Raw genomic sequence first — 24,499 nt, forward strand, 5'->3', positions numbered from 1 at the left:
ACGCAGGGCGTCCGTGCTTCAGTCACGCCCCCGTATTCCCCGGCCGAGGAAGCGCGATAGCCAATCAGCGAGCAGGGCCGCGCAGGGGGAGGGCTCAGCTGGCCGCGGCCCTGCGGAGGATCCGTGGCTGGTGGGGTAGCGCCCCGCCCCGAGGCGCTCGTGCGACCGCCGGCGAACGCCCCTCTCTTCCGCCGCTCCCCGTCCAGCCCCGCGGAAGAGATCGTTACCGGAGCGAAAAGCGTCCCGCCCGCTCCCTGAGCAGTGCCCTGCCATTGGCTGTCCTGCCGGAGCGGTCGCTTTGAGGAGTTTGGATTGGCCTCCGCGTAGCGACGTCGCAGGGAAGCTGCTCGCCGATTGGCTACGGCCTTTGGCGGCGACTCTGGCGGGGGGGGGGGTTCGTAACGGGGGTGAGGGCGGGTGTGGCGGCGCTGCGCCCGGGCCCCCGTCCCTGGGGCGGGAGCCGCTGTCCCTCCGCCGGCGTCCCGCCGCCGCCGCCAGCCGCCCTCCGGGCCGCGCCGAAGGCTCCCTGGAGGGCGCCGGCAGCGGCGAGGCGGCTCCTGTCGGGGCCGGAGGCGCTGCGAGGCGGGCGGTGCGGCGGCGCGGGCCCGGCTGCGGCTGCTCTGCTCCCCCCCCCGCAGCCGCCCCTCGCCGCCCTCCCCGCTGACGGAGGAGCCGCGGACGGGTGGTGCCGCTCACCTTTCTCTGTGCCAGCGTGGGCTGCGGGAGAGCCGGGCGGCCCCTCTCGGTGCCTCGACCGTGGGACACGCCTGGCTTTCCAGTCACGGGCTCTCGGTGACCTCCCGCTCTTCCCCGTGCCTCAGGCAGTAGCTGCGGTGGAGTGGCTTCGCGTGAGTGGAGCGTACAAAACGGCTTGGCCAAGGTCGTCATAATCATGGTTAATTTCAGTAAGTTTCGACCTCTAGCTCTCGTCAGAATGTTGCTTTAAATAGGTGTTGCTTAAAAATAACGGTTTCCTTTCCTGCATTTGTTCTGTTATCGGGATCCGCGGCAGCCTCTCCTCCCCCGTGTTAAAAGAGGGATTGTTCGTTAAGTCATATATTCTTATAGAACTCCTGTGTGTCCGCTGCAATCCTTCATAAAGATGATCTGAATAACGGTAACAAACCTCACGGTACTCTTCTAGGCAGCTATAGTGCTAAACTACCGTAGTTTAGATCAAAGTATTAAAAAGAGTGTTTAGTGTTGTTATAAGAAGCAAACTGATTTTAATGTTTTAATACTAAATTGGTTTAAGCTAATCAAAATATACTTCACTGTCCAATGTAGGAATAGTCCTGGGTCATTCCAAATTGCACGTGCATGAGATCTTTTCTTCTATTTGAAAATGTAAGGCTCATGTAAAAAGCGGCAGGTTAGAAATGACTGTCCAACATATTTGTGAGCTTCAATCCAGAGCAGAAGCACTATGCGGAATTGCAAGGAGTTAAAATTACTAGTAATTCTTAACTGCAGTATTATCAGTTGAACCCTTTAATAGCATATATGTAAACAGCCATCTGAGAATACTTCTGCCAATGTGCTGAATCGTTATTTTTCTAAGATAACTGATAAATACATTGTTAAAAAATAAAAAAGAATATTCCTACAAACTTTTCACGTTGAATAATGCTTATTTTTTTTCTTGCATGTGTATCTGATAAAAGCCACTTTAATAACAGATAATTCGCCTCAGTGCTGTATCAGGAAATGGACTGGGACCAGTTTGACTTGAACCCTAAAGTAATTGCTGCCCTTAAGAAAGGTAATTTAATTTGCCAATGTCTCGCTAATAGGTCTGTCACCATAGTGTCTTCCTTTACATAATTGTGTGTTTGTGGGTATAAGCATATAGATGTACAGTAACATTTTAGAACAGTAATTAAGTATTTCATAAGCAAGTTTTTGAGTAATCAGAAGTAGTGGCTTTTCCCCATGCTTCAATAATAATTTTCCAAACAATTGTATAGCATGTGTTGATATATTGAAAGTGAATGTTGACTGCCTAGCTTGCAAGAATGCAGTGTAGATAAACTTAAAGTAAATGATTAGTAGAAAGTGGGAAAACTTTTTCTTTTGTGCATAAGACCGTAATCCAGCCAAAAGTATTTATAAAAATTCTTCTAATTTCAGCTGACATAAAATCAATAAAAGAGATTTTAAATCTTTCTGGAGCAGACTTGCAAAGATTGATGAAACTGTCCAGTGCAGATGTACAGTGCTTACTGAAAACAGTCTCTCACATGCTGAGGAGAAATAGTATGCTTACAGGTAATATAGTCAATATAAAAAAAGTGTTCTATTTAAATCTTATAATACCATCACTGGGATAAAATAAGGTTTCAGCTCCTCATTGACACGGTAATGTGATGCTGAAAATGAAAAGGCAAGTGTTTTTGTTATGCTGTAGTGAGTTATTTAACTTTCCTAAGGACAGCTCCTCTGAGACCTTGAAGGTAGATGGAAGTGGATGGGTGTCATTCTTCAGGATCAAGCCTGCCTGAAACAGGATAAAATGATTCTCCAATCTGGAAAACTTGATTAGACCAAAAAAAGATTCCTTCTCCCTTTTGGACTAAGACTAGTTGAAAAATTTATATGATATATTATAAACTATATGAACTGATTTGGTATGAACACCTCATCCCAAACCAAGCAGGACGTAATAGCTCCTCCTGTACAAACACTTCATGGCAGCTCTGTACTTGGAAGTTATTTTCTTGCGATTTACATACATCTTCAGGCCTTGGCCCGATGCCCGGTACGCTGTTTCATAATCTGCTGTAGCTTTCCATTTTCAGAATTGCTGTGCCTGAACCTTGCTGGCAGTATTTGCCCAGTGTAGCTTTCCACAGAGACTCCATAGAGGCAGAGAAAGGAAAAAAAGTTTGAGAAGAGGAAAGGGCTCAGTGTAAACTATCAATTTTTGAACAGGCATTCAGTTAGTAGGCCCTGTGGGGAAAGGGAGGTGGGGAAGACCAGGCTGAATTTGAAAAAATTCCCATCAATAAAGAAAGCATCCCTTGTAGATATAAAGCTGGTATACAGCCTCTATTTTGTATCATTGTGTGTTAGAAAGATACTAAATGAAACTCCTTTTTTTTTTTTTTTTCTTCTTTACTCATTAAAAAAAATCCAAAACTCTGCAGCACTTCAGCTCTACCAAGATAAAGATCATCTCACCTCCCAACACCAGAAGCTAAGCCTAGGATGTTCGGTACTAGATACCTTGTTAAAAGGTGGCATTCCTTTAGTGGGAATCACAGAACTTGCAGGGGAAAGTTCTGCTGGGAAGACTCAGATTAGTTTACAACTGTGCCTTTGTGTGCAGTATCCTTACAAATATGGTGGATTAGAATCTGGTAAGTACTGAAATGTAAATATTGATTAATTTGCCATTTGGAGGAATATACTGTCTTTAAGAACATCATCAGTGCATTGAAGTAGATGCATGTATTCAGTGCATGTCTTGCCCTTCTGCGATAGCATGAGTAGTAAGCTAGTTAGTTAGTGATGCGTCTTGATAGAGAGAAAAGCATGCTGTGCATATGCCCTGCATCACAACATAATTTAATACAAAATTACTCTTGGCTGTTGTTTACCTGCCTGCTGCTGTGGGTTTAAACTAGACACATGCAAACAATATATGAAAAGCAGTGCTGTCATAAGTACTTACTGATTCCTCAGGTAACAACCACAGCAAAACAGCTTGTCAGATAATTTTGCACAAAGATCTTGGGTATATATTCCCTAGTTGGGGCTTTCAAATTTCAAAGAATATTTAGTTTGATAACAATAATTAAAGTGATTTACAGAGTAAAATTGATGGAAATCTAATTGAAGAAAGCTGACATTGTTTTGTACCTGCGATTTTCCTGGTTTTGCCAAAGTAAGTAGGTTTATTCTTTGATTAGAGTATGGTTTTTTTAACCATCTATCACATTAATCTAACTCATAATTTTTTTTTTTTTATTAAGTATCATATGCTGTCTTGGAAAGGGAGGAAACTTGTGTCACTTCTGAGAATTCAGTGTCCTGGTAGTCTGCCTTAGGTGTGTTTTGGCTGTGATCTTGCTCTTCTTTCCATGCAGCGCTGGGTTTAATTTGGCAGCTCAGCAGTTTGTTGTGGGGAAACTTAATTATTTCTTGTACTGTATCCACCCATGTGGAAAAATCATGGAACGTCCAGATGAAGATCTTGCTTAAAGAGCAGTAATTAGCCTGTGGCTTACATTGCTTTAAGTTACATCATTAATCACAGCAGAAACCAGGACACTAATACATTTTTTTTTTTTTAATTCCTTCATGTGTTGTTGCTAACTGCTGCAAATAGTTTGAATGCGAATACATTTTTATTCATGCCCCAGCATTTCTCCCTATTTACGTTGAAAGAAAGGAACAAACCAGAAAGGAGTACAGGAGAAGGTGCCCAACATCCTAATGGCACTCTTGTCTCTTGCACCAGACTACAGGCTTCCTTGTAGGGCTACAAAATGGCAAGTCTTTTCATTATTTGTGTTTGAAGATGGTTCTTGTTTCTTATGCACCTAGCACTTGGTGCCATTATGATTGCTTTGTCATGTCTGTGTTCCCCATCTACCCACTCCTAAGTGTTTCACAGAAGATGGGATAGAATGGCCATCATATCAATGCTCCTGTGAGAGAACCGGAGCATTTTGGAAAGGCTGAGAGGAGAGAGCGTTTGAGGATCTTAAAGGTATAGAAGGTAGAAATATCCTGCTGCAGGAGTTGGAGAGCTAAGGGAGTGGTGGAATCCTAATTCTTGCAGTTTTTAACTCTCAGTGTGGTTATCTTGCCATATGTTAGACTGCATACAGTCATAGCAGCAGATATTGTTTGCATAGCACTTAGAAAATGAAACTTGACTTCTCTGCAGTCTATAAATAAGGGTTCTGTTGAGTCTCTTATGAGAAATACAGGAATTAAAAATTAAAAGTTATGTTAAGTATGAGGAGTTTTATTCTTTAGGAAACTTGAGAATGACAATGCTTAGTAACTATCACAGAAGTCTAGCACCACCAATAGAAGATTAATCTCAGTGCTAAAACTTTGCTAATGATTTAAAATTATGGAGGGTTGTTTTTTGTTTAGTTGGGGTTTTTTTAGTGCTAGAAACTTCCCTTCTCTTAGGTGGTGATGTTGAAATACATTTCTTTAGACAGTATAGATTTATTGTGTATTTACTTCATTTGACTTAGTGCTAATCTTGTTTATGAGTCTCAGTGGTAGGAGGTTGGCAGCAAACAAAGAAAATAGGACATCCTTTGCCTCCAGGTTATCTTTCTGCCATTCTAAGAATGTCAGTTATGGTCAATCGCATGTTGGCTGAATTTATTTTATGTGCCCATATTCATAAGTAATAAATGAATATAATGTGACAAATTTATATCCATATTAGAATCCTGAACTAGAAAAAAATGTTTGCTGCTGATTCTTGGTAACAAGCTGGTTTGGTGCATGACAGATTATGTTCATAGGACTCAAAATTTGTCCTTTTTTAGTTTTTTTTATTTTTGCTTGTTTGATTTTGGGATGTTTTTTTGGTCGACAACCAGCATAGCACTTTTATCAGCCTAAATAATGGTAAAGCACTGGGATTTGATGAAATAGCTGATTTCTGTTTGGTTTTTCTGGACCTGTGGGGAAAGATGCTTATATGATCACTGAGAATGACTGGCTTCTTAAAAGCATGTCTCAGCTTCTTTCTCAAAAGTGGTAACTACCCTGACTCTTGACTTGTTCTCAGCGTTGACAGCTTCCTAATAAACTGTAAATAGCACAATGCCATAGGCTTTTCTGTTTGTGTTGTACTAGTCTCCTCTTTTTGTTTAGGTTATGACAATTCACTTATCTTTAAATATATGTGAATATTGAGTGCTTTTGCCTCATAATTAGGCATCTAACAACATCGCTCTTTAATATTTACTTTAGTTATTTGTCAATCTCTTCTAGCCCTTGTAACTTTGTTGTAAAGCACCTCCTGTATTTTTAATGCACGGGTGTGTATTCTCCTTAAACAAATGTTTCATTGTAGTTCAAACTGAAGACCACAAACAAAAGCTGAAGAGGCTTGATGAAGGTCCATTAGGAGAGAGTGCTATTGTCATTGTACTGTGAAACTCAAATTTTAAGCCAAGGCAAAGCTCACCTGATGTATTTTATGTGGCTTAACTCCCTTAAAGTTCAAGATGAAAATTACATAATTGTTTTGTGAAATGAGCAGCACTTAAAGAAAGGAAAGTTGTCCCACTGTGTATTTTGGAGAAATCACAAATGGACCAATTACGTACTTGGAGTACAATATCTGCTGTAGTATATTTAACAGGTGTCAAAGAAACATTACAGCAGAGTAGAAGATTGGCAGGTGACTGAATGCTGGTATTTACAAAACTAAACTGAGGCAGGAAATAGTCTATGAAGTAGAACTGTTCTTAAGAAGGAATTAATCTTCTTGATATTTTTTTTTTACAAGTGTTTCACTAAAAAAAATTAACCTGAATAAATGTGTTCACTTGAACTTTAAAATTGCTGTCATGATTTTATGAAGAGGGTGGTATGTATCTATTGATTAGGAATTTTAAAGCTAGGTTGCTGGACCAGTGGAGCAGAGAGGACCAGATTTTTGCTTCTCCAGCTGTTTTTTTTTGCCTACGTGTATTACAGCTGTAGGATTACCTTGTTTGCCTCGATTTACTTGTTCATCAGGTATAAATGTGAAACTGGGCCACAGTTGCATATATATTTGTAATACAGTAAGATTGCTTGATCATTTTATACTCTTCTGCTTTTGCCTTGTGTTTGTTTCTATCACTGTTCTTAGGAGAATTTTATGTTTCTTTTTCTCCAGCTAAGTTAATTTTGGAAAAAATATATTTTTTTCAGCAACTTTCTCAGGTTTTCTGTTTTGAAATGTCTTGAATGTTGCAATAACTCTGGAACGAAGTACAATTATTTAATCAATGGAGCACCGACCTATCTAGAAATGCAAATCTACATTTGAAAAAACAGCAAGTCTCAAGTAACGGACATTCCATCCTGTTTAAGTAAACCAAGGAGAGAACAGGGGACATACTGCTTAAGGCAGGTCTGATTCTTAGAATGCAGATGATTTCTGTGTAAGCCAGTATTCATGGCAAAGAAATCCCTGTCTTTCACAATTAGGCAATGTTATGCAAAAGGCAATCAGCTGTGAATAAGAATGGTAGTTGAGAAGTCCAGACCATTTTACTTAAGGAACTGTAAGTTACTATGCTAACACAATTTAGCACAGCGTTTGTTAGTATGAAATTCAGAAAGCACATGTGCTTAAGGAAGCTACATATCATGGTGGGTTTTCTTTATTTCTTCATTCACTTGGTTTTGAATTTGCACCATGATGATTTTCAGTTTGGTGGTGTAAGTATTGCAAGACATAATAGGCTTATCGAGTGAGTACCAGTGCTAGCTATACATAATGTCAAATTTGTGATTAGAAATTTTTCTTGACTTACTGGCTTTTTAGAAATTGCGAAACTGAAAATCTGATTAGGAATGCATGAACTGCCCTTAATAAAGATACTCACCTGCCTATTTGATACTCAGCTGTCACTGTCAAGTTGGAGAGTGATATGAAGATTAGTCCAGTTAGGAGAAATTAACCTAGGGAAATAGTCAAGAAAGTTAAGGTTCACCTAATTATCTGTTTAATAATTGGCTATTTAAAAAGCCTTAAGCAGTTAAGTGATATAATTAATAGTCTACTGTGTTTTCCTTGCTTCAGCTTCATACAAGTTCAGATAGTATTCAACAAACTGCTGATGTCACTATAAACTTAATGGATTCAAGTAACTGTGGACTTACTTTCTCTTTTTATTTTCCTTCTTTGCTGATGGAAACTTGTATATGTGCTCATTTGCGTCTACAGGTATTGCAAATGACTTCAGTTGTAATTACCGAAGACAGCATTTACACGCACAGTTTAAAATTCTGAATTGCATCCACTCTAGGAAAAAAGTGGGAAAAGTACAGAAAATATTCATGGTTCAACTTCTTAGTTTTTTATATGTTGTAGTTTAGGAATCGTGATCAGATCATGACTGCTCTGATCACTAATGCTTTATTGTAGTCCTTTTTCGCTGTCAAATGTTGTAAACTGCTAACAAGTTCCCTCTGACATAAGTATATAAGTAATGAAATTGGGGAATTAAGAAGGGAGACTGAATATTCTAGTGATAAATGCTATTGGCTGCCAGGGCCAAAGAAAGTAAAAAGGAGCCAAATTATTATTTGAACCTGTTATTAGGTAGAATGGAAATAGAAATTGTGGAAACATTTAAGTACATCCTATAGAAGGTGTGGATGATGATGAAGTATTTTTCCATGTGTTAATAGTTGAGGAAGGTCTTTAATTCTCACCTGTCAAAGACAATTTTTTTAATTAGTGGGCATGGGTAAATTTTTTTGCTTTATCTGATAGCTTTCTGAGTATTTAAAAATAAGACTGTGTATTGGAAAAAAAATTTTTTTTTAAATGTTTCACATATGAAGTAGGGTGATCTACATAAGAATTTACAGTGGGGTTGGGGAGAGTTAAGCTGAAGATGCAAGTTTAGTCCTAAAGAAAATTAGGCTTACGCTCATCTTTGTCTTATATAGAAGATTCTCAGAATTCAATACCTTGTGTTGTACAGGTGTCCATCAGCAAAATATTTTTATTGATAAAGTAACCATCAATTTTTACTTCATCCAGTCCTGAGATGTTTCAGTTTCTGCTATTGGATATAGTTTCATATTTTTTTCAGTGGAATATATAGAGGATTTGGAAGTTGTGTCTGGAAATGGACTTTCTGCTCCCTGGAGAGCTAGTGTAGGGATGGACCATTGGATGTCTCGTATTGCCAAGCACGTCAGCTGCCAAGCTGTGTTAGCAGCTTCAACCGCTTTAGTGAGTGGACTTAATCCTTAGCTGTAACCCTGTAAGTATTAGCTGATAATTCTGGCTAGTTCTGCAATAACAGTAAAAATTTTTTATAAAGAAAATATTGTATGTATTTCTGTTTTCTTTCCCCAACATCTTTGATGTGTATGGTTAATTTTCTCTGCAATAATGCATACTTATTAACCAGAAACCACAGTAAAAATATATAGACAGCAATCACAGTAGTGTGATTGAAGTGTAATGCTTTTTATCTAATCTACCATTTTCAGGAAGAGTTAATTGGACTGAGATTGGATGAGTGATCCTCTTTACACTGGTTTACTTGTGGCAATAAGTACCCCTCCGTATGTAAACTTAAAACCAAGAAACTTGAAAACAGTGAGTGAAATTAATCAAAATACTAGTTGTACTGGTTTTGGCTGGGATAGTTAATTTTCTTCATAGTATAGTGCTGTGCTTTGGATTTCTGACAAAACCAGGCAAACTATGCAGTGTCGCTCTATATATGATACTCGTAATCACCCAAGTTAGGTAGTCAGGTGTTCCGCAGCTGTGCAAAATGAGTGTCACCTAGTGGAGAGTACAAAAATCAGTTGCATCAGCAGGCACCAAAAGCAGGACCTGGCAACTACAGGAAAGTCATAGGAGTGGTTTTTTTGTTATTCATCACTGATTCAATATGGGTGCAGAAAAAAAAAGTAACATGAATTTCCGGGTACATATGTCTAGCTTTTAAGTGCAGAATGTATTACTTTATTTTTGTGCTGTTAAGAAAACTGCATGTGTAAAAGCCCTGTTGTAATAATAGAGGTGGTTTCCTTGACTGTAGGAGCTGTGTACATTTGTACAGAAGATGTATTCCCAAGTAAACGTTTGCAACAACTCATAGATCAACAACATAAGCTGCGTGTGGATGTTCCAGCTGAAATCATACAGAAGATCAAATTTGGAAACAGTATTTTTGTTGAGCATGCAGCAGACCTAGTAAGTAGTAGCACAAATTAAGAATGCATAATTATTACACTATAATCCAGTAACCATAGGGGGGGTTTTGATACAGGAGACCTTTCAGAAGGCTAAAAGTGAACTAGGATCTGTAATGAATACTTCTTTATCTCTGCAATTTGCTGTTAGAGAACTGTCTATTACAGTGTTTTATTATGAAAGATATGAAAAAATAACTATTAATATTTTTTAGAATGAGTCATGTCGTGGATTTTTGTAAGTCGTTATGTTTATTAAAATGTAGTAGACTTACTGATACTAGTTTTACTGCAGCTCCTAGGGAGATCTTAATTGAGTTGGGAGACAGGATATAAATATATATGCAAAAGGTCGTGTGTATCCTGACTAACTTGCAATATAACACCAGAGCTGTTAAACTGCAAATTAAGCAGGTGGGAGGAAAGGATATAAAAAATGGTGCCTGGAATAGGTAATGACACAGAATAACCACAGCAGTGCAGTTGTCTTGCCCCTGTGCCTGTAAGACATCATATTAGAACTGGAGGGGAGAAGACACAAACTTCAGTGCTGTATTCTTGCCTTGTGAACCCACATTTTCGTGCTTTTTCTTAAGTAGCCATGAATATGCTCTTTATCGATAGAATGTCAGAAGTTCTGTTTTCTCTAAGGCTCGAAAGTAGCACTTGTTAAATCATTCCAATTGTTGGGGTTTTTTAATCATAGTTTGCAAGTGTAAGAAGATCTTGTACATCAGTATGCTTGCTTCTTATTCGCTGTGTGGTCCAGGCAGCAGCTAAGCTACCTTTTCCATGTCCCTTTCATTGGAAATATTAATTAAAGTTCTAATTGTAGTTTCTGGAAGCTACAGAGTATGTTACTGTAAAAAGGAAAGAATCACCTTATAGTAGCATGTACATCTCTCTAAAATACCCTTAAAAGTAAAACACTACACTCACTGGTAAGTCCAGCAACCATACAATAGATTATTACAATTCATGTATTGTTATGTATAGATTCAGTTTGTGTCTTTCCATATATGTAGAATGCATTGCTATATAGAGATAGGCAGATTATAGCAACTGAAGTAGAAACCCAAATCACAATAACGTTCTGTATTTTCTTGCACAACAAAATTTTTTTGACTTGCTTCATTCTGAAGAATCCAGTTGTTCGTGTATTCAGTTGAAAAGAATGAGTCTTGTATGAACAGAAGGACCACATACAAACACTGAAGTGTTTGAAGTGCAACATAGGTTCCTGTAGATATACCAGTAAGTGAAACAAAAAAAAAGCATTTTCCAGAATGGAAAGCAGTCATCTATACTTCAGAGTAATTTCTTCCAGTGAGTTTAAAAAAAAAAAAAAAGCCTTTGATAATATAATATTATTTTGTAAAAAGCAGCTCATTTAGTAGAATAGATCTTACTGTAATTCAGACTTGAGAATTACAATTTAGTTTTAAAAGTTGTGGAATGCTGGAGGATATTATATGTAATTTTGGATGCATGTCAGCTCTTAGATGTGAACCTCTATTTAGATGTAAAGAGTGGCACCAATCAGAAGAACTGTGCCTCACATTATTGCTTTTTTTGCCAACATTGAAATTTCTGATGGCCGGAAGTTGAGATTATCACCATGAGCTGCTTCTCGTTTCTACTCAGCTGCTGTAGACCACACTCTTAAAGACAAGATACTGGGCTACAAGGACCTTTCATCTGACTAATATAATTATTCTTACATGATAGAAGTTGCACCCTACAAAATACTTGTTAAACTTCTTGCAACTGAAATGTTTGGTGACTTCAAAATATTCAATTAGTAAAACTTAATAGGGAGGATATAAGTTGCAGCTACTCATGTTCATAAGACTCTTGATCAATATGGATTTGATGTAGCAACTATGTATTTTACAGTTAATATGTCATTAGTGGAACAGCAGCATAGTCTCTAACATGTGTTTTGAATATTTAATGCTAGTCTTGAGTCCTCAGTGTTTCTGTGAGAACCACTCCTGCAAAATAGGAATGGTTTAGGATTGTAGTATTGCATTCTTGAGATTTTGAAATGTCAGTAAATGAATGATTTAAGTCGGAGCTGCAGATAACTGTACATTGCAGTTTGGTCTCCTTTTTTGTTAATGTAAAACCACAAGACATTTGCGAAAAATGGTTACTAGTGAGACTTAAAGATCCACAAACTCACTGTATGATTAGAAACTCCATCCACTCATATTTCAGTGATGATGTCTGTAGTTACTATCTTGATTTTACAAATAGAGTTATTTGAGCTGTTTTAATAGTGACTGTATTTTGTGGTAGGATACCTTTCACAACTGCATTACTAAAAGGATTTCGCTACTGCTCACAAGAGGCATGGTGCGGTTGGTGGTCATAGACTCTATTGCCGCTTTGTTCCGATGTGAATTTGGAGTTTCAGATTCTGTTACGAAGGCTCGGTATTTGCAGACATTTGGAGCACAGCTTCACAGTTTAAGCACTAGATTCAGGACTCCAATAATGTGCATTAATCAGGTATGACATCAAAATTTCTTCTCATTTTATAGGGACCATCTAATAAATGGCTGGGGCAGGGGTCTGTGTATGCCGATTCTTGGTGTTGTATTTAACAGTCAGCTGATTATTAATGACTGATGGAAACTGAAACTTCCTTAAACTGATGTACTTTAAACTAGTACATCTTAACTTCTCAAAGTTTAAGAATATCCTTTATGCTGTTTAGCCTGTTAATGTTCTCAAAGGTTGTGCATTAAAGCTAATGAAAATAGATACGTATAGCAACTGCACAAAGCATCGAACTAAAATAACAGTGTTCTTTCTTAACACTAGCTTCAAATGCCATCACCAGCAGGATTGCTCTGGGAATTCTGCTTGCACAGTTATATTCCACGTATACAGGAGACAGTGAAACACACCAGGGACCTTGCTGCATTTTTGTGTAGCTCAGCGTTTTTGTGTAACTGCTGAGATTACTAAAGCATTAGAATGCATGCAAGCTGACTCGAGCTGAAACCAAAGGAAGGCCACAATGATACTAGTCAAAAAGAATATTCTTTTGAGAAAACTAGCCAAGACGCAACTTCTATCCTATAGAAGCAGTGTGCCACAGCTCTTGGTCTAATTGCAAATTGAAGGAGCATATGAATGCTGGAGATGAAGCATTCACACTTGGAATGTGGCCTCAGAAGGGGGTAGGTAAATGTGCAGACAGGCCACTGTTGGGAAGCTTCCTTTCTGGAAGGCCCTTCCATCAACTGAATAAGTACTCAGCCCTGAGGTTTTCTTCTCACAGGAGAAGAAAAGAGGTAGGGAGAAAAGTTGAGCTTGAGCAGTCACAAACAAGAAGAATTTTTATATCGGGAAGAAAGAGGTTCTAGAAACATCAAGTCAACTGTTATTTGTTTGATTTGTTTCTGTTCCCTAGGAGTAGTTCTGGAACTACAGAATGGGCAGTGTGTAAAACCTTACACTTACTACCATAACTGGAAGGGAGTGTATTGGAATTCATACATAGCAGTAATTTGAACAGTTTTCAGACATGCACAGTGTTTTTATTTTCAATAAGATACCTATTAAGATTTAGTAGGATTTAAATTTCAGCCTTGAGTTACTCCTAATTTTTTAACCAACTTTTTCTTGCATAATCTTTCATACGGTAAGCTAGATTTTAAGGAAAACTGAGATTTCCTGTAACTGCTTTCTGAATTTTGGTATGAGTAGAGACAATTTGTTCTCCTTGGGAAGCATGGTTTGGATTTTGCTCTTTGTTAAGCAAAGGTTTCTGTGTTTCAGCGTTTACACTATGAAGCCAACCAAGTTCCTTGGCTAGTTTCTGGGATACTCTGAGCATGGGCATTCGGAAAAGGCTGTCTGCCTTTTTCCTGCGGGTTTTGAGGGCCCATCTAGCAGGCAAAAGAAGGTGTGATTTAAGCGTAAGACAAGTCTAGATGTATCCGGTCTCTACCTTAGAACAGTTCAGCATGAGAGGGAAAAGAGTCATTTAAATGAGCTGCTTAGATCTGCCTTCCCATGATCAGAGTTTTCCACTGGTGCTGGCTCACAATAGATGAGGTCAGTGCTGGACGCTGAATGACAACAGTCTGACCATTTGCTAACAAAGAGTCCTTCAGGACTGTGTTCTAATGGAAGGTGACTCATTACATCAAGTGTGTAGTTATAGAAATAAACTGTGAATATAATAACATTGAGAAAGATGATGGCTGTAAAGTAATCTATTCTGTACATTACATTTAGAGAAGTACCTATAACTTAATTTGCTGTACTTTGTGAAGAACTTGTGTGGAAGAATCATGACATTAAAAGACAAGAGGGAGTCAAGAGGTGTGGATTTCTCTAGATTGTAGTCAAAGCCAAACTGCTCCATTAAGCAGGCTTTCAAAGGTAGTGAAATCATTGAGAACAGGACACCTTTTGGAGATTTGGGCTTCAGTACCTTTTATCTACAGAAAACAGATCTATCTACAGAACAGTTTTGTGTGTGTGTGTGTTTTTGTTTGCCCGTTTGTTTTTTTTCTTTTAAACAAATTAAGCTTCTAGTAGTAGTTAAATTCATATAGGCTGTAGCTATCTAAATAGTTGTAGCACGGTAAACTAAGATAATGCTTCACAAATCCCTTTTAGTTTGTCTTGAAAGAATAAGGGTTTTCTAACTCGGCTTAATATGTGATCCCATAACTTGGATTTTCTTGGCTTTTTTCCTTTCCCTGCTCTTCTGCTTGCTAAAAACAAATGTGTAACTACAGGTCAACTTCAAATGCTGTTTCTCTGCTTTAGGTGACCGATGCAGTGAGTGAGTCGGAAGCTGCTCAGTGCAGTTGTAGGTAAGTCAGTCAGTCATCCGCAACAGAAAAGTAACGATGTCATACACAGCAGCATTTAACCACTATATTTTTTATAACTCCAATATAAACTACCAGAGCATGTTAAGACCAGTAGTGCATTTACCCAGCAATCCTGTATTTGCTGGGGATCAGCAATAACTAACGTGCTGTAAAGAGGAGGAGACTGTCATATACACTTACGTGGTAATCCCTAATCAGCAAGCTAGGGGGAAAAATTCCCTGGAGTTAATGGCTGGCGTACTTGCTTACACAAGAGCACTTTTACATCTCTTCTTGTCTCTGATGTAACTGAGTGCATTTTCTGTCTGCTTAAAAAAATATAGCAACCAAACCTTATCGGTTGGTTTTGTTGGCTGCTTCAGACCAAAAAAAAAGTATCTTTTGACACCAAGATATTAACAGGATTCAAACATACATATTTGTTGTTTGAATCCTAACTATAATCTTGATTTACTAGATAACTAACTTCTTGCAAAAACGCATTTATGTAGCACCTAGCTTATGTCTTCCAGATTCAGAAACTGACACAGAACAAGGATAAGGTTCAATCTTTTTTCCTGGTTATCTTGTAATTCTTTTATGGGAGGGATTGCACCTTTTCCAGGAAAAAAAATCATTTTAAACTTCAGGTTGAAAGTAATACATACGCAGTGTTACATCTACCCAACATTTCTAAATATACCTTCGAATAGAATCCAGGGCCAACACTTACACGCTGCAAATACTTAAAGTGCAGCCATTTTTCTGTTGCTATTTTTCTGTCACAAGAGGGAACCCCTCAAGACAGAGGCAGGTATTCACCATGGCTGTAGTTAGAAGAATGACCGCATTATTCTGTATAGAAGCATTCCTCTTCCAGTTATAACCTTGTTATAGAGAGAACCTAGCATATAATTTTGTGAGTATACCCTGTATCTCTGTCTCTGAAGATCTATAGTTTTAAATATAGCAAACAACAATAAATATAGAAACAGTAGATCATTTCTTCCAGTGTAATTTTGTTACAACAGAAGTGAAGATATTTCATATTAAATTCATACATGCAGAAATCTGTAATGCTTTGTTTTTAGTGTAGTGGATAAGAGAGTCTCTCCAGCACTTGGAATAACCTGGGCAAATCAGCTGCTAATGAGACTGATGGTCAGCCGAATATCACAACCTGAACAATCGTCTGGAGTTGCGTCACACCTCACTGGAAGTGTGAGGACTTTAAGAGTAGTTTTTGCTCCTCATCTCCCTCCATCCTCTTGCTACTATACAGTAAAATTGGAAGGTGTAAAAGGAATAAATACATCCTTTGCATAGTAAAGCATCCTGCTCCAAAAATGTATCAAAACTACTTTGCTTCAGGAAGAATTATTGGTAAAATTAGATTTTTCCTGGATGACAGAAATGGATGCTGAAATACATAAATAGTTATATGACTACATTAAGCCCCGTCTACATTGTGAAAGAAGATCTCTTTATACTTGGATATATGTTTAGCAGCTTATCCTCATGAGACAAGTATTCAGAAGGAGAGTAAAGCTGTGGGCAGGTGGAGGCTGCACAATGAAGTGTGATGTGGCAATCTCTATGTTAGGGGAGACCTGATTTCTAATTTTGTTTTAATAGCATGTCAATCTAGAAACAGTATTTACTGCAATTGTATATCTTCTCTTTGGGTGGGTGGGTGGGTATCTCTTTGGGTTTCCAGACCCAAAGGGATTCAAATTCAACCAGTTAATATTACCTGCTGGTGTTTCTGGGCCTCATGCTGACATTAAGTACAGCCATTCTTCTACCTGTAGGGCGTCAAAAATAACACAGAGCAGCTTTGTCACAAAGCAGCTATCCTCTTTTAAAACTACTTGTTATTAGGATTAAAAAAATACCAGAAAGGTATTTGATTTTAACATCTTACTGTAAGAATTAAAATTGTACTGCTGTTGTACTATATGGGCATATGCTAGCTTTACAGAACTTCTACAGATTTTTCTGGAAATAGTTCTTCTCCACTCTTTTCCTGCTTTCCAGTTCCTTTCCCTCATAGCAAAAGCCTCTTCCATTTAAAAAAATAACATACCACACCCCCGCCATCCCCTTGTTCTGTTTGCCCGTCGCTAAAGCCGTGTAAGCAGGTAGTTTCAGAGCAAGTGCTCTGTTTGTGTTCTTCCCAAGGCTCCAGGCTGCTCTGTTTTGTTGGATCTGGATAGCATTCTTGATCAGCTTCTGGATTGCTACCTCTAGTATCGTTTGTCCTTACTGCAAGGCTCTTGGCTAAATTGTGCTTTTGAAAGGGACCTTTAGCTATTTGCATCCATCCATGGCACTGTTACTCTTCTCAGGTTTTTGTTGTTGTTGGAGCTTTAAACGTTTTTCTTTCCATCTTTGCACTATTTTATCACATCTTTTTCTGTTGTCCTCAGACTACTGCTGGGACATCTACTTTTTCTAGTCTTTTTTTCCTGCAATGTGAAAGAAAGCTAGATGAAGGTAATCGTGCACATTTTCCAAAGGCCTTAGACCTTATTTGGCCTATATTATGTGGGTGCCTGCTCTTCTCAGTGTATGATGCTCACTTGTATCACACATTGAGCTTTCAGATTTCCCCCTTCTACCTGCTTCCCCAAGTTGCCCAAACAAGAAGTCTACCAGAGTCTTAGGTTTTTCTGTGTAGTTACATTGCTCAGTTCTGTCTTTGGCAAATGAGAACCTTTTGTTCTCATAGGCTGAACAATAAAATCTCTTCCATAAACACAAGTTCAGAGGAATGTCTATCACTTGGTAAAAGGCAAGTCCAGACACATTCCTTTTGTGTTCTTCAGGTACACTATATTAGTGAAATAGCTGCTGTCTCTACATTTCCCTAGTAATACTCGCAGGATATAGCGGCCATCTTTTCTTGTGGAAGCATGTAGCTGGGTAGCAGAAAGGAAAAGTTTTGTCTAGCTGTACACTGGATCAGCTGGAACTCCAACAGAAGAATTCTCAAAGGACAACCAAGTATGACACAAGGAAAAGAGACCCAGGAAGACAGGGACTGTGTGACTGCTGCAGGGAAGTTCTTGAGGAGTACAGGCACAGTCACAGCTTGAAGCTGAAGGAAGGAAACCAAGCAAGCAGAAAGAAGGCTGAGTTGCCTTCAGTGCCTTCCGAGATCCCTTCATCTAAGGGGACCTTGTGCAAATAGCATAACAAATTGTCTTTAAATCTCTTTTCTAAATAAATGTCTTAATTCTCTGTATTTGAAAATGACCATGCTTTGCTGTTTTTTAATAAAATCCAACCATGAAGCTCAGAAGTCTTTGTGTACTTAATCTAAGGAAAAAGTGAGAGTCCTATATCTCCGAGGCATAGCTACCTCTGTCTTCAAATCCTTATGTTCCATGCCTCACAATTTTAATGAAGATAAACTAATGCAGCATACGTAACGCTCGAGTTATTCTCTTCCATTCCTGGCCTGTGTATCTGGGACAGGAACTTTAGCCAGTATATTGCTCATCCTGTTGTACTAATTTGAGCTTAAAAAAAGGCACCACAGACAGATACAGCTGATAAATGGCAGTCAGTCAACCCCTGCCCAGGCATTCATTTACAAAAGAGCCTCATTGAAGCCCAGGCTCCAATCCCAGGAGCTTGCCTCACTGTGAACCATGTTCAGAACAGTCCAATACACTTCTTAAGACTCATTTTTGTAGTATTTTGGTAGCTTTTTTGCAACCTGACTGCTTGCAGGGATGAGACCCAAGTGTTAAAGTCACAGATAGGTCTGTAACCAAAGTCCCAGTTTAGCTGGTGAAAAACACTTTTACCAACAAATTTAAGTAACATCTTACCTGAGCAAGTCTTCCATTCATTGCCTGTGTTGGTTCTCATTTAACTCTCCAGCTGAAGGCTTAAATCTGAGTTGGAGTATGTTGCAGTGTGTTTCCTAGCTCATCATCACACACAAACCCTGAATATCTAAAATGCAACAGCCCCCCTAAACTTACAGTCAACAGTACATCACTCACAGCAGTTGAACGTTCATCTGCAGTTTCTACCCCTTTCAGTTACTTACATCTGCAGTCAGAAATCTAGAAAGAATATTGTTCATCTTGTGTAAGTACAATTTTGGGGGTGCAAACCCTCATGAAGACTGAACAAAGCATCTGCCCTCTTTGAAGCCTTGTGTCAAAAGTGTTGAAACATGCTTAAGTTTTAATAAATGCAATTGAAGAACCTTCCCTTTATACAGCTTTATTCATCTTTGGATTTCACAACTGAGATTTGTTTCTATACAGGAAAAAATTGAAGTAATTTTTACAAAGAAGATTTACATTGTAGAATGTATTAGGTATATCATCTTTATCCTGTAATACTACATTTAAATATTTGTCTGCACTTTGAAAAGAAATGTTAAGTGACACTTGAGAAACTTTTAAACAGTTTCAAATTAATCTACAGATCTGTGATGTATTTAAAGATGCCTTTTTCAGCAGAAAGATCATATAGGGTTCTGGAAACATTGCTTTGGGAAAGTAGAACCAAATTCATTTGTGCTTGGTAAACATAAAGAAGTTCCACAACTGACCTATTAACAAAACAGATGTAGTAAAACACACTAAACAATCTCATTACAAGTTTCTTGATGAAATCACAGTGAATTACTACTATTTGTTACAAATAACATTTGTGGAAGTTTATTTTCAACAGTTTTATGGGGTGAGACAAACAGGTGAACTCGGAACAGGATTTCGTCCATAGCTGTGACAAGCAGTAACTACACATGGAGATCAAAATGCAGCATCTTAAAGCCAATCTTGGAAGGTTTATTATTTTTCTTAAATCAAACATGAAATCCACATTTGCGTAGGGGTGGGGGGGGAAGTTCTCCTCAAGAAGGATACATTGACATTACAAACAGTTTTCTGGTTTTGCTGCTGTTAGGTTTTGGGTTTGTTTTTTAAACCAGGTCCTAGAAAACAGAAAATACCATTCCTGATTGCATAGAACTCATCTGGCTTAATTATACTGTAACGTACCACCGCTACTGTATAATGCTTCTATTACATAATTTAAAACTAAAGACTCAGTAACTTTCTGTGCTTGAATAGGGACTCGAGTATAAATACAGGGAGCCTAAAGATCGATCTGGTTTTAAAAACTGCTTCACTATGCTTGTTCCATGCTGTATACAATTTAGTCTCTCTCGTGTGTCCAGCACAACCATTAAGAGCAGCTTCCAGCTTTTTGATGTAGCTGGAGCGTTAAATGAACTTCCAACTATAGTTCTCTAAATACTTCTTATTTAAAAGCAGCCATAACTAAAAAAGAGGTTTGCAACTTCATTATGAGCATAAGCATCTTCTCAACAGCTCAGGTCTTTTGACTTCTATCAGATGGTGGCACTGTGTTTTGCTTCTTGCTTTGTTGTTTTGGGCTTTTTTTTCAAAAAAAACAAAAACAAAACTACTGACCTTGGCTATTCAGTGTACTGAGACTATTGTGAATGGTTTGAGGGGAAAAATAATCAAATGTAGATCTTCAAGATTTCCCTCAATTCTAAACTATTAAGAAAAAAAACAAACCAAAAAACACCAAAACCCAATGTTTATACCAATACTTCCATAAGTCTGTGACACTGTAAATTTGCCACAATGAAACTGTAAACTTCATGGCATCGCATCTTTTAACATTTATTCTCTCAGTACAGGCTAACATTAATGAAAATGCAATTCTCTTAGCAGCTTTCAGACAAAATACATGACCTGCATAACAAAAACTAAATTAACTTGAACTCATCAAGTATTGTAAACACACTTTCAACAAAGCACTCCACAGCCCTTTTACTATGTATTTACAACAGGACCACACCATTTTCAAAATTTCTGGATTCAAATGATACAATTTCAGCACAAATACTTCTCAAGGTTAAAACCATTTTAAGTTACTACCATTCAGGAGGGCTTACAGGGACGGGGCAGGAGGTGCTTGTTTTAAGAAAAGGTACAGACTCTAGGTAACATGTCCAATTGTTTTTCCGTCGTTTAAGTGCTATGTTTATCACTGCAGTACTGCAAGCACAAACATCACAACAATAGTTCAGTGATTCCTCTGAAAGAGGAGCAAATCATTAAACAGTTACATTTTACAATGATATTTAATAAAATCTAAACTCAAGACCAAATATTGCCAATATTCCTAAAGACTAGCACACCGCGAGACAGAAGGGCAACAGGCACCTCTCTATCAGTAACAATTCAATGTGTCATTCATAACTACGTGCAACCCTCCCTGACTGTATGCCCCAGAAGAGTGAGCCACTGTTCACAGGAGAATCTAGAGGAACTGGCCTAACCTGGAGTCCCCATTACGTTTTTAATGAAGTTCACCCTTACAATTCTGGGCAAGGACAAACATGCTAGATTAAAAACACAACAGCACTACCACAGTTGCACTTAGTTTCTAACAAGATGTCTGTCAATCTTGAGGGTCTTTTCTAGTTTTCTGTTTCAACAGAACTGTTGATTTAGTTTGGTACTGAAGACATCCAAGAATTATACAATTAGGTATTCTGGTTTTATACTTTATGCAGACTGTTGGCTACAATTGGAACAGAGGAAATTCAGAAAGAAAATCTTACATAAAGGCAAACTGAGAAGCCCACCTGAAATTTACATGTATACAAACCATGTCCTGACAGTAATTCATTCATGATTCAAACACAAGGAATGTTGACCTTAACTTTGTTTTTGTACTTTACAAGTTCTTCTCAAACTGCAAACAGCTCATTGGCTCATAACTGTAAGGACTTGGCTATCATTCTTGGGGATTTATGAATTAAGTAAGTCTGGAAATTTGTTTCTTCTCTGAAAAAAAAAAAATTAACCTTTTAAATATAAGAATTGTTTAATAAGCAGTAGCTCAACAACTTAAATCTTCCAACACTTTAAAATACTATATAAAGGTTTAAAACATTTAAAAGCACAGTACTAGTAATGCCATCAACAGTACGATCCTACTAAAGGAGGATCTTTAGGAAGGAGTACTTCCTTCCTAAAGGAGGAAGTTTCCTCACTTATCACCATCAACATACCACGGTCTTGCATTTTAATGTTTAATTGTAATGGCATGGTTAAATATTTTATTGCTATTTACACAAGTTTGGGTGGGTGTTGGTTTTGGGGGGGGGGGGGTTGGTTTTTTTTTTTGAGAGCTGCAAAAATAATTTTCCTTCAAAGTTGAATGTGGAAAATACATTTTTCAATTTAAGTAATTCCTTATTACCAAAATCAGTTCTGTGTCTAGTTTTGTGGGTTTTTTGGAAGCCAGACTTTTATAACGGTCTCCGAGTGAAACATCGAGCTCTACAGAAACGCGTGTTCCAAGGCCCGCTGAGCCACTCCTATAGCAGTAGCACCGTGCTGGTGTGAAACCGGTTGACTGCGAGGGGTGTTTGCAGTGAGAGTTTCTCACGGTACGGCCGGAGGGACAGATGACGCCACCGCAGCGGCGACGGCTGCGGCAGAGGGTTCTCCTGCCGCCTCCCCAGCCTGACTTCCGGTTGGAGACGGGCACCCACCCAGCCTGGCAACCTCAGGTACAGTTCCTTCTGCAAAGCCAGCTCGGTCTGGCTTTGTGCAGAGAACTGACTTCACCAATGGGTGTATATAACATGTTTTGCTTTAGGGGGAAAAAAAAAAGTATATATATTATGTATTTTTTACTATAAAAAGCTCTTAATAAAAAGATTAAAACTCAAGAGTCTACATTATGAGTATATATTGTTAAGATAACTGAGCAACAATCTGTTCTTGCTCAGGTTCTTTAATGAATTGCACTACTCTGTGCTAAAACTTCTACATATTAGCAGCATCATATCTCACCATTTCTAAACTGTCTTTATGGCAGTTATACCATACACAGCTTGCTTTAAAGAGATGCTAATAAGGTACCTCCTGGTAAACATAGTCAAGTGCATTACATACACAACTTTTTGCATCAGGTATTGTAACACAACTTAAGACCAGATGCAAAGCCACTCAAATACTTCTACGAAGTACTAATTCTAATGACTCTTCACACCTTGTTTAAATACTAAAACTTGCTTATGTCACTATGTTTTACCTCCATCAGTTGGTGCTAACCTTGAATGAATATTCCAGCTTTTCCCAAAGTTAATTTTGTTCAGCATTTTCCAACTCACAACTATGACCACAAATACATTTGTACACACACTGGTTGTTTTTTTTTTACTTTCTCATCCAGCTTCACATGAATAAGAATTTTTACAGAAGATGAACAAAATTACAAGCTTTACAGAAAAGCAAAAGGAAATACTAGCATCTATAAAATACTTAAAACATACATACTTTGTTCCAGCAGCAGTCCTGTATACAGACAGCATATATATTAACCGTAAGTAGATTTAACATGGATGTGTGGTCAAACGAGTTGCTTGCCACTTACAGCCATCTAGTGCTTCCACTGGGGCCCTTAGGATTTGAGTGGTCCTTTGCACAGCAGCTACTCCACAGTGTAACAGCCTAGCGTGCAGTTGCCTGCTTCTGCTGTCATCAGCTATTATGGAGAAAAGCAGGATTTGGGATCAGCATAAGGAAATGTTGGAGCACTTTCAGCATACAGAGAATGGGATTGTGAATTCCAGTGGACAAGCAAGAAAGTCAACCTGAGGCTTGATGTCTCCCTAAGAGCAACAGCAGCTGCTCTGGGACAGTTGCAGTCCAAAACTTCAGTATTCTTCAACCATACAAGGCAAAGGTCAAAACAATTTCCATTTCTCCTGATCAACATGAACTGTCCTGTCTCTATCGCCTATTGTGCCCTAAGACATATATCAACAAGCATGGAAGTTCTGGTCACAGGTATTGCTATTCACACTATCTGTATGTAATGTAACCCCAACCATCTCTTCTGTAAAATTTAACAGCTCGATCTAGTGGTTAAGTAAGCCGTGTCTAAGTGCTGTTTTGCCAGCTAAGGTTTCTAACATTAATCAGTGGTGCAAAGGAAAGCCCCACCAATACAGTATGCTCAATCTGAATTTATACAGTAATGCGCATAAATTTATCCTTTTCTCATTCCAGCACTGTATATATTTAGCGCTACACATTTAATTTTGCTTGCATCTTCAAACATGTTTGCATTTGGGTATGCTTTAAATATGTTTGTATTTTTAAATTTTTTTGGCTGCTGTAATATTCAGATGTATTAAAGAAATCAACTTTAAGTAGCATGAATGGGAGCAGTGCAATGAGCAATATATATCTATATAGTTTTCCTGTAGAAGAAAATACCCACTAATGCTGTGTTTAAAATTGTCCCTATTTAGAAAAGTAAAAACAGCAGTCCATTGGAGGAAAAAAAACCCAAAAGTCTACAAACTAGATGTTCCTATACATAATGATGAGGAACCAAAGCTTTGAAGGTCTCAGTGCTTCTTTATTCACAAAGGAATATTAGCTAGCTTCTGTCCAAGAATCTCAATGCGCCAAATCAGTATGACTGACACTCAGAGCTCTTGAGTCTGTCAGACAATTATTTCGTTCCTGTGTGAAGGGGAAAAAAACAAACAAATAAATTAAGCAGATGTCCAGACAGTTCAAGCAAATAAACAAAATTACTACCTTAAACAAATATGAAGAACTACAGAGAACTGGCCTTGTTCATGTTGGGTAGGGGGACTTTTTTTTCCTGCGTTCTAATAAACATCTTTTTCCCCCAACTTTCAACTA

At 38.3% G+C, this 24,499-nt stretch overlaps 2 protein-coding genes across 12 annotated transcripts in view; one reads left to right on the forward strand and one right to left on the reverse strand.

Moving 5' to 3' along the window:
• Nucleotides 1-113: 113 nt before the first annotated feature.
• On the forward strand, nucleotides 114-16,425 carry XRCC3 (X-ray repair cross complementing 3). Of its 8 annotated transcripts, none has more exons than XM_041118397.1 (8): nucleotides 118-895; nucleotides 1,680-1,762; nucleotides 2,131-2,268; nucleotides 3,147-3,359; nucleotides 9,765-9,919; nucleotides 12,220-12,432; nucleotides 14,713-14,759; nucleotides 15,851-16,425. In XM_041118397.1, exons 2-8 carry the CDS (start codon nucleotides 1,708-1,710, stop codon nucleotides 16,083-16,085), a joined length of 1,056 nt encoding a protein of 351 aa, XP_040974331.1. In that variant the 5' UTR covers nucleotides 118-895; nucleotides 1,680-1,707; the 3' UTR covers nucleotides 16,086-16,425. The 8 variants fall into 8 exon arrangements, with proteins under 8 accessions (XP_040974332.1, XP_029893030.1, XP_029893040.1 ...); XM_030037152.2 differs by having other exon boundaries at nucleotides 119-905; nucleotides 1,665-1,762; XM_030037161.2 differs by having other exon boundaries at nucleotides 119-905.
• A 2,560-nt stretch (nucleotides 16,426-18,985) lies between these two features.
• KLC1 (kinesin light chain 1) overlaps nucleotides 18,986-24,499 on the reverse strand; it is a 57,450-nt gene continuing 51,936 nt past the window's right edge. For all 4 annotated transcript variants that reach the window (XM_030037110.1, XM_030037091.1, XM_030037116.1 and 1 more), the window contains one exon: nucleotides 18,986-24,313. In XM_030037110.1, coding sequence (XP_029892970.1) covers nucleotides 24,248-24,313 — 66 coding nt within the window. In that variant the 3' untranslated portion in view covers nucleotides 18,986-24,247. The remainder of the gene's footprint in view (nucleotides 24,314-24,499) is intronic.

The sequence above is a fragment of the Aquila chrysaetos genome, chromosome 2 (assembly GCF_900496995.4).
Source record: "Aquila chrysaetos chrysaetos chromosome 2, bAquChr1.4, whole genome shotgun sequence".
Lineage (NCBI taxonomy): Eukaryota > Metazoa > Chordata > Aves > Accipitriformes > Accipitridae > Aquila > Aquila chrysaetos.